Source organism: Mytilus galloprovincialis, chromosome 2, assembly GCF_965363235.1.
Source record: "Mytilus galloprovincialis chromosome 2, xbMytGall1.hap1.1, whole genome shotgun sequence".
Classification (NCBI taxonomy): domain Eukaryota; kingdom Metazoa; phylum Mollusca; class Bivalvia; order Mytilida; family Mytilidae; genus Mytilus; species Mytilus galloprovincialis.
In genome coordinates this window covers 43,215,653-43,230,589 of record NC_134839.1, presented here as the reverse complement: position 1 = coordinate 43,230,589, position 14,937 = coordinate 43,215,653, and the positions used below count along the sequence as shown (strand labels likewise).

Here is a 14,937-nt window from a genome sequence, read left to right as displayed (position 1 = left end):
TTTAAATTGATAGTTAAGAGGGGTAAAGATCTAATAACAAACATTATAATTTGTTCATTTAATTTTTATGCCCCACCTACGATAGAAGAGGGGCATTATGTTTTCTGGTCTGTGCCTCCGTTTGTCCGTCCGTCTTTGCGTCCGTTCGCTTCAGGTTAAATTTTTTGGTCAAGGTAGTTTTTGAAGAAGTTGAAGTCTAATCAACTTGAAACTTAGTGCACTTGTTCCCTATGATGTGATCTTTCTAATTTTAATTCCAAATTAAAGTTTTGACCCCAATTTCACGGTCCACTGAACATAGAAAATGATAGTGCGAGTGGGGCATCCGTGAACTTGGAACACATTCTTGTTATTCATATTTTGGAGCAAAAAAAGGGTCTTACTGGATTCTACTCCTTTAAAGACACTTTCTCTACTCTGTAGTATATACAAGTATATACAGACAATAAGCTAATTTATCTTCTTCTACATATGAAATACTAACAAAAGAAAATAAAGTACACATGTTGTTTTGTTGTATGTTAAACAGTATATAAACCCTATGCAATAACTTACTTAGTATTACATGTTAAATGATGTAAAGTGCAGGCTGAGAGCATAAACTATTTAAATAGAACATAGTTCAAATTTTTGTAGAAAAAAATAAAGACTAGCTGGTTCTAAAATTTGCTGTAAGTTTCAAAACTGGTGACAAAATATAGGAGCTTGCGATTTTTCTGGCTCCTACTTTTTGGGAACCAGAGTAGCCCCTGAAACCATTGCTATCTAGCACAATGAATAAACACTAGATGTTTCAACTTGAAAGTTTGATATTGACAGATTAAATTTGACTTGTTTTTAATGAATTCAAAGATTTGATTCAAAGCAGCACACTACAAGGGAATATCTAAATGTCGATATCAACGATATCTTCTCTAGTTTGAGATGAATACAACTTAAAAATATTAACAAAATAAAGAATGGATGCTACACTACAAGGGAAATTAAAATGTTGATATCGCATCGATATCGTCGATATCGATGACATCGACAACATAATCAAAGGAATAATTTGATACTTGTTTGAAATGTATTTAAAGTACAGAATAAATGCTTCACATTACGAGGGGAATTTTAAATGTCGATATTGATTCTATATCGTTGATATCGTCGATATTGACACTAGTTTTAGATGCGTAAAACGTATAAGATTCAGAGCAACAAAAGCCGAGGGACATTGGAATGTCGATATCGAGTTTATATCGAGTTTATATCGAGTCTATATCGTCAATATCGACACATACAGATGAATTAGGACAATTAACTGTTATTCAAGAAGTAGATAAACGGGGATTTGAAGTAGTAACCTGAACATAAATATCAATACGATATCATCGATATCCACATATTCAGATGAACCAGGGCAACTTGTGAAGAAGATGATAAAGATATGTAGTGATTAAGTTAATATCGATATCGATCAGATATCGTTGATATCGTCGATATCGTAACTACATCGTGTCTTGAACATACCTCGTATTTTTACGGTTGTTGTCTCTTTGACACATTCCCCATTGCCATTCTCTATTTTATGTAGTATAAATTATTGATTGTGCAGCACAACCTAATCAAGTTAACACTAGCACTTAAAGTCAGTTGTCTTGACCTAAATATAAAAAGAAAAATATCAATTTTCATTAGTTCTGTAAACTATAGTATTATAAAAACACTTTTTGTTTTTATTGATTATGGAAATTGTATTACAAAACCTGATATAGACAGCAGTGACAATGGTAAATAAAAACCTTTAATTGATTTATGTTGTAATATTTCAGCGGAAGTATAGGTGCTACGAATTTAGACGAAATAGATCATGCTCAGGAACCATTCCAACCACTTACTATCAAACGAGTTAACATTCCTAGATACAGCGAAACTGCCCAGTAAGTTTATAAAAAAAATAACGAGATGTGGTATGATTGCCAATGAGATAACTATCCAGCAGAACTCAAATGAAGTAAATATAAACAATTATAAGCAACCCTTTAAAACTGAAAAAACCTTCCACCCTATAGTCAGCTATAAAAGGCCCCGAAATGAAAAATGTGAATTAATCCAAAGAAAAAACTTATGGCCTAGTCTACAAAAAATTTATTTACAAAAATAACATATGCCAGACCTACCAACAACAACCACTGAAGTACAGACAGATCTGACTGTAAATGTTCAACCCTCCACCTAACCTGGGCCAGCGATGTAACATCATAACAAACTGTATTTTCGCAGGGCGCAGCTTTATACGACCGCAGATGTTGAACCTTGAACGGTTGGTGCAAGTATGCACACAACATTTAAGCTGGATTCAGCTCTAAATTTGGATTTTGATTAAATAGTTGACACAGCATAGGTTTCTGACGCAGAATGGATGTGGTCTTATGAACTTAAAATTTGTGTTTTGCCTTTGAGCAATTCACTATGCTGTTGAATATTAATTCTCTCAAAAAAATGTTTGAAGATTTTTTTTTTTTCACACCCCCTTTCCCTTATTCCAAAACTGATCTCAATTCAAATTTCTAATGGAGTTTGCAACAATAACTACTCATTTAAATACATCATAAAATATTAAAATGTAAAAAAAGTGCTTATTATCGCTGAATGGTAAAGATTGTTACTTATCAGTTGGTAGTGAAAGTGAATATACATTGTATATTGTATAAAACAATGATTTAAGTTGATTTAACTACTATTCTGGACAAAGAAAGATAACTCCAATTGAAAATTTCTTGCTATTGCGCAATATTGAGCAATTAGATATTTCTTGCTATTGCGCAATACTGTGTAATTGAAAATGCTTCAAGATTTCTTGCTATTTCGCAATACTGTGCAATTGAACATTTCTTGCTCTTGCACAATACTGTGCAATTGAAGATTTCTTGCTATTGCTGAATACTGTGCAATTGAAAATTTCTTACTATTGCACAATACTTAATATAATAATTTTGGATCCTGATTTGGACCAACTTGAAAACTGGGCCCATAATCAAAAATCTAAGTACATGTTTAGATTCAGCATATCAAAGAAGCCCAAGAATTCATTTTTTGTTAAAATCAAACTTAGTTTAATTTTGGACCCTTTGGACTTTAATGTAGACCAATTTTAAAACGGGACCAAAAATTAAGAATCTACATACCCAGTTAGATTTGGCATATCAAAGAACCCCATTTATTCAATTTTTGATGAAATCAAACAAAGTTCAATTTTGGACCCCGATTTGGACCAACTTGAAAACTGGGCCAATAATAAAAAAATCTAAGTACATTTTTAGATTCAGCATATCAAAGAACACCAAGGATTCAATTTTTGTTAAAATTGAACTAAGTTTAATTTTGGACCCTTTAAACCTTAATATAGACCAATTTGAAAACGGGACCAAAAATTAAGAATCTACACACACAGTTAGATTCGGCATATTTAAGAACCCCAATTATTCAATTTTTGATGAAATCAAACAAAGTTTAATTTTGGACCCTTTGGGGCCCTTATTCCTAAACTGTTGGGACCAAAACTCCCAACATCAATCCCAACCTTCCTTTTATGGTCATAAACCTTGTGTTTAAATTTCATAGATTTCTATTTACTTATACTAAAGTTATGGTGCGAAAACCAAGACAAATGCTTATTTGGGCCCTTTTTTGGCCCCTAATTCCTAAAATGTTGGGACCAAAACTCCCAAAATCAATCCCAACCTTCCTTTTGTGGTCATAAACTTGTGTTAAAATTTCATAGATTTCCATTCACTTTTACTAAAGTTAGAGTGCGAAAACTAAGTCTTCGGACGACGACGACGATGATGACGCAGACGACGACGCCAACGTGATACCAATATACGACCAAAAAATTTTCAATTTTTGCGGTCGTATAAAAATCAGTTGCGTTTAATGATCTTTAATTAACTCAAAACATCGGTAAGAAAAACTAACATAAAAACATTAGACACAAATTACTGCAATAAGTTTACTCACAGTATATACATCACTCACTTTTCTATACTTTGTTTACATTTTTAATATGTACTTAGATTTATAATTAAATGTTTCTTTCTTAAAATTTTAGTCGTCCAAACATTCCTGGTTACCAGGGTAGTACATTATGGCAGGGTGTGTACTCGCCAGCTCATTCAATGAAAGAAAAACCTGCTCAATCTGCTACAACTGCTACATTCCATAGGTAGGTGAAACCTCTGGATTTTACAGCTTTGAATAGCTCTGTAACCAACATACACATCATTATTACTCCATGTTTGTTGTACTAATATGAGGCAGGCATTACCTGTTAATGGGGACGAATTTTGTTTAAATTAATTTGTTTGTAACTTAATATTTGTTAAAAAAAAAAAAAAAAAACGGAAATACCGTAAAGTTGGGTTTTTTTTATTGAATTTTTTACTGTATAGGCATGCATAACCTGTGAATGGGGACGAAGTCTGTATGTATTATTTTTTAAATTCAATCACGTTGATAAAAGAAACCGAAATACCGTACATAACGTTCCCGATTTTGATTCTGTTGTTAGGGAATTAGCTGTGACGTTCTTTTAGTTATGACGTCATATTCGATGTAAACAAAAGAAACGCTTTCATCAGGTAACGTTTTTTCATATCAAACAATTATTAAAATTGAATTTGTATTGAGATCCAATCTTATATTTTACTAGACTGATAAATATAAATTTTTTCAAAGTCTCATGCAAACAAGACAGATATCTGCGCAAAAGCGGAGAAAACCGGAACAGGAAGTAGATCTGAAAAATAAGTTAACGATTTTGAGTTCAATTAGTAGAATGAAAAATTCGGGAAATTTTCCCGATTTTTTTTTTTTTTCTTTTTTTTTTTTTATTGATTTTTCTACCGTAATTGGGGACTTCGTCCCCATATAAAATGATTCATAATTGTCAATGGCATTTGTTAGCAAGTACTAAACTATCCCCACAAAAGTTCCCGTAAATTTTTACGTCGTCATAAAAAATATCTGACGTCAGAATGGAAAAGTAAACAACCGATACCGGATATACCGGAAGAAACTTGCACGAGAGGCACTATTATGAGTTTTGTGCACGAGATGCCCCTGATATGGGTTATCAGCCCGGGTTGGAAATTATGGCTTGTGTACTTCCGCTCATTACACATATAAGTGCTAAGTATATGATAAATCAGATTATTACATGGCATTTTTCATATCGCATGTATTATCAGCCCTAGGTTCGATATCACGGACCAAGGGCCGCATGGCTCTTGGGCTGATATTGTATAAATTAAGATTATGATATCAGCCCGAGAGCCGACAGGCTCGAGGGATGATTTTGACCATGGGCTGATAAGGGGTCTGATATGAAAAAATGCCATGTTATTATCTATATGTATAATCTTAATTTCAAGAGTTTCCCCTCGTGAACTTTATTGGGTGGACAAATCTTCATATCTCCCTCAGGCACGTGCAATATGTACCAATTATCAGGTTGTCTGCATATTGATATTGTAAAATATCAGCAAAATTGGCACTCGATGTTGTGAGAGTCACATCATAGACGGTGTGATGTCAACGTGGGTCACTTGCATAGCTAGGTGAGTAGTCCCATTCAAAGACAATGTGGCAGCCAAAAGTAATGCATTTACTAAATTAAATGTGCAAATGATCGACAAAATAAAATAAATTCGTTAGTGGGTTAAACATTTAATTACATTCATGAATAATCTACAGATTCTATATTTCACAAGGAACAACCTAACCTGAGCTAAGGAAAATGTGCGTGACGTTCCCCGTGGTAATGGATAGTAACGTCCGGGTATATAGCTCAGCAACTGAACGCATCAACCAGGTAGTTTCCGAATGACATAGTTTCGTATATGCTATTAAAATTAAATATTTTGATATGAGCGTCACTGATGAGTCGTATGTAGACGAAACGCGAGTCTGGTGTACTAAATTATAATCCTGGTACCTTTGATAACTATTGCCAGTAACGTTGCTTTCGCCGGATTTTTCAGTATACGGATATAACTAGTAAACTGCACATTGCTAGAAAACAAAGAAATATTGATGCCATTAATAATGTAATAATTCTTATATGATTTACATATTAGCCCTTCGGATTTTTATTCAGTTTGTGACTTAATCACCCCGGTTAACAGCATCAATAACCTATAGAAAAAAATGAGTCCCTGTGGTGTATGGGTAAGCTCTTGTGCCTAGAGCTGATAAGGGGTCTGATATGAAAAATGCCATGTTATAATCTATATTTATCGCATGCCTAAAGTTATCAGATGGCATTTCAACGTCAAACAGCGAATTCTGGAAAATAAACCTCAATGGTAAGTTTTCGGTGAAAAGACCCTTTATGAAAAAAATGTGCAAAAATATATAAAAGAATAGAGAATGTGTGCTAAAATATATAAAAAAAAATGACTGTATTGATTGATTCAGGTCTGAATTTGGATTGTTATCAAATGTTTGACATATTATAGGTTTCTGAATAAATGTAGTCAAAAGAACTTGAAATTGGTTATATGAATTGAATTTATATTTCTTGCTGTTGTGCAATACTGAGTAAATCTGTTGTCAGACTATAAACAAATAAAGTTCAATATTTTCTCAATGTTATATTAGAAATTTAAAAAAAAAACTTAAGGGGGGTTATCTTAATAGATATAAATCAATCATCAAAGTTTAATAATTACATTAGATGTATGTTTCATTATAACACGTTATGCTGATAGGCTAACTAGCAATCTCGTGATATTCCTTAATCAATTGCATTACACAATGCAACTTTTCATTCATGATGACACGAGGTCCCACAATAAAGTGCACAGGTAACAGGTAAATGAAATAAAAACTTGATAAAAGGCGTGTTTTCATGATCCTATAGGTAAAAATGTAATTATAAGTATTGGATGCCTTTTTTTTGTAACTTTATAGGGTTGTAAAAGCGTTGACCGTGCGCACATTTTTAGTATGAAGCGCTTCCGCGCTTCATACAAAATGTACTTCGGTCAACGTTTTTACAGCCCAATAAATTTACAAAAAAGAGCATTCAATTCTTAAAAGAAAACTGCTCTAAGCACTTTTAGGATATTGTCAAAAAACTTGAAAATCACCCTTTTTATGAATAAAATCGTATAACTCATAAACGTTAAATCTAAAAATCAAAACAGAGCTTACAATAAACGATATAAACAATTTACCAAAGGTTCATAAAAAACACTTAAATCATTTTTGTCGAGCCTTCGACTTTAGTCTAAAAAGCGAGACTTTAAGCGATCCTACATTCCATCGTCGTCGGTGTCGTCGTCGTCGGCGGCGTCCACAAATATTCACTCTGTGGTTAAAGTTTTTGAAATTTAAATAACTTTCTTAAAACTATACTGGATTTCTACCAAACTTGGACCGAAGCTTGTTAATGATCATAAGATAGTGTCCAGAAGTAAATTTTGTAAAAATAGAATTCCATTTTTTCCGTATTTTACTTATAAATGGACTTAGTTTTTCTGCGGGGAAACATTACATTCACTTTGTGGTTAAAGTTTTCAGAATTTTAATAACTTTCTTAAACTATCCTGGGTTTGTACCAAACTTGGACAGAAGCTTGTTTATGATCATAAGACAGTATCCAGAAGTAAATTTTGTAAAAAGATAAATCCTTTTTTTGCGTATTTTACTTTTAAATGGACGTAGATTTTCTTCCAGTTAACATTACATACAGTCTGCAGTTAAAGTTTTTAAAACATTTATTAGATTCATAAATTATCCTGGATTTTTACCAAACTTGGACAGAAGCTTGTTACAATCAAAAGATGGTATCAAAAGGAATATTTTTAATGATTTTTTTCATCATTTTTGTTGAGCCAGCATTTTACAGCAAAAGTAGGCGAGACACTGGGTTCCGCGGAACCCTTAAATTTTTTTCAGCAATTGTCCTAAAACTGGAAAATCCCCCTCCTCCCTTTTTGTCGAGCCTTCGGCTTTTGTCGTAATGGCGAGACATAGCTATCCTACATTTCGTCGTCGGCGGTGTCCACAAATATTCACTCTGTGGTTAGAGTTTTTGAAATTTTAATAACTTGCTTAAACTGGATTTCTACCAAACTTGGACAGAAGCTTGTTTATGACCAAAAGCTGGTATCTAGAAGATTTAAAAAGAAATATATTTCCTGTTTTTTCGTTACTTTTATATGGAATTAGTTTTTTCTTTCAGTTAACATTACATACAGTCTGCAGCTAAAGTTCTTAAAACATTTTTTAGATTCATAAAGTATGCGAGACACTGGGTCCCGCAGAACCCTTACAAATTCTGAAACGTTAAATCCGAAATATAGATAAAAAAAAACGAAATGGAGCTCACGTTCATAGATATAAACAATTCACGAAAGTTTCATGCATATTTGTTCAAGCGTTTTTGAGTTAATGTCCGACATATTGACGATGGACGGACGGACGGACGGTCAACGGTATCCCATAATACGTCCCGTAAACGGACGTATACAAAAAGGATTATTTTTAATTATCGGCAATTTATAATTTTTCTCTTTGACCTTACTGCCTAATATTTTCAAGTATTGCATACTGGCTGTATCAACGAAAATATCAGGCAGTGTTTTTATCATAACATATAATTGGGAATATAAACTGGGAATGTGTCAAAGAGACAACAACCCGACCAAAGAGCAGAAAACAACTCATATATTCTGTTTGTATTTATGTTATTTCTTCATCATTTTCAGATCTTTACCTATTTCTCCAAACACTTCCGATTTCAAGAAGGAATCTAAGATGTCAAAGATGGTGACAACTGTACCGCCATGTAACCCATATAACAAGCTCAATAAGTTGGAAGACGTTTTACAAAATTCTGTCCAATAAAAAGTACTATGAATGTTTTGAACATTAACATAATTGTGATTTGTTAATACATTTTCTTTATTACATTTTCAGCATTTGTAAATTTATTTGAGCTCACATGACTTTAAAGGCCAATTGAGCTTACTTATCACTTGGCGTCCATCGTCTGTCGTTTACTTTTACAAAATCTTCTCCTCTTAAACTACTAGGCAAAATTTAACATTGGCCACAATCATTATTGGATTATCTATAGTTTAAAAATATGCCTGATAACCCGGACTGTCAATCAATATGGCAGACATGGCTAAACGTAGGGGAAAATGCAAGTTTTTTCTGTTATTTTATAACCGTTAAAAGTAGAGAAAATCTACAAGGTACAACCATGTTGAGCTCTACTAATTGTCCATATACTTCATAACTGTCAGACGACTTCTTATTGTCACTTTTTAATATTTTTGCCTACTATTTTGAAAACTATAATAGATAAAGAGATAAAGAGACACTTTAAATCGCAAGACAAGTTCAAAAAATAAGTTCTCATGGTCGAAATTGTCAGTCGACTCCTTATTACAGTTATTGCCCTTTGATCACGATGTTTACCAATATTATTTTTAATAATGATATCTTAAAAATTACAATAGATTGATAGATACTCAAATAGGCAAGCATGATTAGCTAGGACAAGATCTAGAATTTAGGTTCTTATGGAGGAAATCGTCCTTTAAAGATGATTTTAAACATTTGTTATGCCTTTTGCCTTACATGATAAAAATGATAATGGATAAAACGACACTTTATATTACAAATATGACCAGCAAGTCAATTTCTACTAACAAGTCAAACTTTGCTTATAAAGTTAGTAGATTATCACACTTTATAGGAGTGATAACCCTTTAATGAGGAAAAAAACTAAAGGAGATCATAAAAGATGATCAGCAATACAAGATCAACACAACAGAGATTTCTATCATGAATTCTATTCTCATCTACAATGTTGGAGAGTGTACTTTGTTGAAATCGAACATAGACCAATGTGAGCGACACATTCTTTAAAGCCTCTAATTTGTTGTTGCTGAAAATCTTTACGTGTGTTATTTTCAAATAAATTTGTAGCTCTTTTTTAATGATTGGAATACCAATTTGATCTGTTCTAAAATATTCTTTTTATATATCTATATTAGAAACTATAACGTGAAAGAGCAGTCTCGTTCATGAAATGAAAATAAGGTTTGCTTAACAGTATTGATATACTTACAATGTTTATATTGTTAAAATGTCAAGTATTATGTTTCATGTATTATACTCCGCATAGAAAAAATCAAATAGTTTTATCATTTGTATTATCTTATATGCAGCATAAGGTAAGGTATTAAACAGGATGTAATTTACAAGGCACTTGTCTTATTTAAAAAAAATATATAACGCATGTATTTGTCGACAAAGGCCATAATTTTGTAATTAAAATAGTTAAATAGCAAAGACACAATTAAAAAAACTCATGAAATAATATTAAATGTAATACCTGAAGAATATTTGGTAGCATCACATTTATCATTCTTGCAGGTGATTAGAACTACTGCACTCTTAGTTTTATACTACCTTATGATATATTTGTATAGTTACTCTATTTTCATAATGATTAAAGCACAGTTTATTTGTATTTTTGAGCACATTATTTGTAAATGTTATTGTGGTGCTTAGTGTGTTTGTTCTATTTGTATACATGTATTATAATTGTTTAAATGGGATGAGATGCATGTAAAATAGTTTTTGCTTTTTTTACTGTTATTCTTTTACTATAAATGTAAATGATATTGTAACAGCTGATATAGGTTGTCTGCGAGTTATGATCAATTTCCAGCATTTTACCAATCTTTTAACATATATATTTTGAATAAAACAATCACAATGGCTCAATTTTGGATTATCCTTTGTCATCATAAGTTGTCATGATACACCACATGGCACTTGTCTACAACATTGATTTTTACTTTATTTTTCAGATTTAGAATAAAGAATGAGCAAAATCTATATAATGAATTTCTGCCAATGTTAATTTTCGAGTGAATAGTTCAAGTTGGTTGTTTATTGAATCACCCAGTGAAAAAGGGTGGATAACTGAATCACCCAGTGAAAGAAGGCGGATAACAAAATAATTATAACTGGTACAAAATTACAACTTGTACACAATTTATATAAAGACTGAGTACTGAAAGTCACAGACTGCACACGCAGTAATTGCAATGTGTCTAAATTACACTGTATATATTCTGCTCTGTTTATCTGTAAGGATGTGTAGCAGGATCTTTAGACCATTTTCATATTACCAACTTTTGACTTCGAAGTTTATACCTCTGTGGTAGGACATCCCGGTACCAAGTCAAGTAAGAGCAACGTAAAGAAGTAAAATCAGGCTTTTAGATTTAGGTACAATTGTTTTGGGAAAACTAAATGCTTCATATTTTTCATACACGACAAAATCATTGAACCATGTGCTCCGCAGGGCGCAGCTTTATACGACTCCAGTGGTTGAACCCCGAACAGTTGGGGCAAATTTGGTCACAATATTCAAGCTTGATTCTGTCTGAATTTGGATTGTGATCAAATTTTTGACATAATATAGGTTTTTGTTACAAAATTAATGTGGTCAAAGATCTAACAAATCTATTGCACAATACTGTGCAATTGAAGATTTCTTCTTGAAACTTTTCAAAATTCTAAATTTGAAAATTTTTGAAAAAATAGGTGTTTGCACATAACGTAATAGGCATTTGTACATAGCGTAATCGGTGTTTGCACATAATGTAAGCGGTATTTGCACATAACGTAATAGTGTTTGCACATATTGATGTAGTTTTTATACATAACTTAATAGGTATTTGCACATAACGCAATAGGTGTTTGCACATAAGGTAAACTATGTTTGCACATAAGGTGAACGATGTTTGCACATAGGGGGAACGATGTTTGCACATAAGGTAAACGAGGTTTACACAAAACGTATAAGTTGTTTGCACATAATGTAAAAGGCATCTGCACATGACTTAAAGAATGCTCACAGAGAGTATCAACTGTACGGCAAAACGCATATGAATTATACCATGATGTATTGTGTTTTTCAATGGAGATACATACATATAAACACAACACAACGCCAAAAGACTATAATATCATGAGATTTACATAGAACAAAGGCGTATCAAAATAAAATGTTTAGAACATTTGACATAATAATAACACATGAGACAGGACGCAATTATTAACTGACTTACGTAAAAGAAGAATAGACACAACATAGATAAAATATGATAGAATGTAAAGGTGGTTGATCATAAAGTTTCGAAGTATTCACAAAATATATAGTGGTTACAGCATAATGTAATGCACATTTTACACAACAAAGTTTAGCAATGACATATCATACAATTGTTTGACCAAACAAATTACTAATTTGACATAACACAGAGATGCCGTGTCAGGAAATAAAGACATCTGTACATAACATAAAGAAGAAATGACAGGACGTAAAGGCAAAGCGACAAAACACATTAAATATTTACACTATAAGACAGTTCCGGCGTTCCATATAAATCAGGTGACTTTGTCAAGGTACATATAAACCCAGTAAAAATAGTTCGTTGTGCTTTAGTTCTTGCTATTGTTCATGAGAACGAGACAGTAGTCAGGATATTTGGCATATCCTATAGGTCCCATACCTTCAGCTCTGTTCCATGATGATGGTACCATGTGGAAATGTTGTAAATGTGATATAATTCATCTCCTTGAAGAGGAAATTTGCTCTTCTTTCAATTTTCCAAGTTATGATAATATTTATCAAAGGTATACCAGGCTTATAACTTGATACGCCAGACGCGCGTTTCGTCTACATATTAAGATTCATCAGTGACGCTCAGATAAAACCAGATGCTAGACAGGGCGCAGCTTTATACGACCGCAGAGGTCGAACCCTGAACAGTTGGGGCAAGTATGGACACACCATTTAAGCTTGATACAGCTCTGAATTTGGATTGTGATTAAATAGTTGACACAACATAGGTTTCTGACACAGAATGAATGTGGTCGAAGAACTTAAAAATCATAAATTGGACATTTACCTATTATGGTCCAATATCCAAAATACATGGTTAGATTCAGCACATCATAGAACCCCAAGAATTCAATTTTTGATAAAATCAAATAAGGGTCAATTTTGGACCCCTTAGACCTAAATGTGGACCAATTTTATAACCGGGCCAAAATATTAAAAATATAAATACTTGGTTAGATTCAGCATATTGAAGAACCCCATATATTCAATTTTTGTTGAAATCAAACAAAGTTTAATTTTGGAACCCGATTTGGACCAACTTGAACACTGGGCCCATAATCAAAAATCTAAGTACATGTTTAGATTCGGGATATCAAAGAACCCCAAGAATTCAAGTTTTGTTAAAATCAAACTAAGTTTAATTTTGGACCCTTTGGACCTTAATGAAGACCAATTTGAAAACAGGACCAAAAATTAAGAATCTAAATACACGGTTAGATTTGGCATATCAAAGAACCTCAATAATTCATTTTTTGATGAAATCAAACGAAGTTTAATTTTGGACCCTTTTGGCCCCCAATTCCTAAACTGTTGGAACCAAAACTCCCAAAATCAATCCCAACCTTTCTTTTGTGGTCATAAACCTTGTGTTAAAATTTCATAGATTTCTATTTACTTATACTAAAGTTATTGCGCGAGAACCAAGAAACATGCTTATTTGGGACCTTTTTTTGGCCCCTAATTTCTAAACTGTTAGGACCAACACTCCCAAAATCAATCCCAACCTTCCTTTTATGGTCATAAACCATATGTTAGAATTTATAGATTTCTGTTTACTTATACTAAAGTTATTGTGTGCAAAAACCAAGAAAAATGCTTATTTGGGCCCTTTTTGGCCCCTAATTCCTAAACTGTTTGGACCAAAACTCCCAAAATCAATTCCAACCTTCCTTTTATGGTCATAAACCTTGTGTTTAAATTTCATAGATTTCTATTAACTTATACTAAGTTATAGTGCGAAAATCAAATGTCTTCGGACGACGACGACGACGCCAACGTCATACCAATATACGACCGCAAAAAAGTGTAACATTAAATATGATAGTTTTATATATGTTTTGAATGTTTATGCCCATGCTTTTATTTTTTTTAATCGCTTTATATTAAATTTTTTAAATAAAAATGACTTAGTCGTGATTAATAAATGAGAGGACCATTTAAAGGGACGTTTTCAAACCTCTTTTGGACACTTTTTATTTAGTATAACACCTTGTATTTTATCAATAAGATAATGAAGTTGAATTCTATCAAAAACTAGATGTGTCAAAGCGACACGAATGGCCCCGTCCCAAAAAGTTGAAAAATCTGCAATTTCAATATAAACACATGTGGACACAAAAATGATGGTAGTCTCACAAAATCTGGAGGGGAATAGAGAAAAAATCCGTATAACTGTGATTTTCAATCATTTATCAAAGTCCAAAGCCCGTAATTTCAGCGAAAATAAGCGGAGCGGAACGAAACTTAAGATTGACCTGTAACTCATCATGGTTAACTCGCATACCAAAAATCAGCCCAATATCTGAAGGCGTTTAGAAACAAGAGGCTCTCAAGAGCCTGAATCGCTCACCTTAATTTTTTTGGTTAAATCTCTCATCAATGATTATTTTGGCTTTTCAATTTATTTAAATGTTCTTTGAATCGTCCTATTTTCTTCAAAAGCAAAAAAAAAATCATTTTCTCCTATGTTCTATTTTAGCCATAGGAGCTATGTTTCTGACATACAAGGAAATGAAATATAAAATTTATACTAGATACTCTGAAACTCATTTAGCCTAAGTTTGGCTGAAATTGATACAGCAGTTTCAAAGGAGAAGATTTTTTAAAGTAAGTCAACATGATGAACAAATTGTGAAAAAAGTCTTTAAAGGGCAATAACTCCTTAAGGGGTCAATTGACAATTTTGGTCAAATTGACTTATTTGTAGATCTTACTTTGCTTAACATTTTTGCTAT

The 14,937-nt window shown here is 32.6% G+C and overlaps 1 protein-coding gene across 2 annotated transcripts in view; it reads left to right on the top strand.

Moving 5' to 3' along the window:
* LOC143063637 (protein SPMIP7-like) overlaps positions 1–10,791 on the top strand; it is a 56,110-nt gene extending 45,319 nt beyond the window's left edge. For both annotated transcript variants that reach the window (XM_076235886.1, XM_076235887.1), the window contains 3 exons: positions 1,815–1,922; positions 4,094–4,207; positions 8,757–10,791. In XM_076235886.1, the coding sequence (XP_076092001.1) occupies positions 1,815–1,922; positions 4,094–4,207; positions 8,757–8,895 (361 nt within the window). In that variant the 3' untranslated portion in view covers positions 8,896–10,791. The remainder of the gene's footprint in view (positions 1–1,814; positions 1,923–4,093; positions 4,208–8,756) is intronic.
* The last annotated feature ends 4,146 nt before the right edge of the window (positions 10,792–14,937 follow it).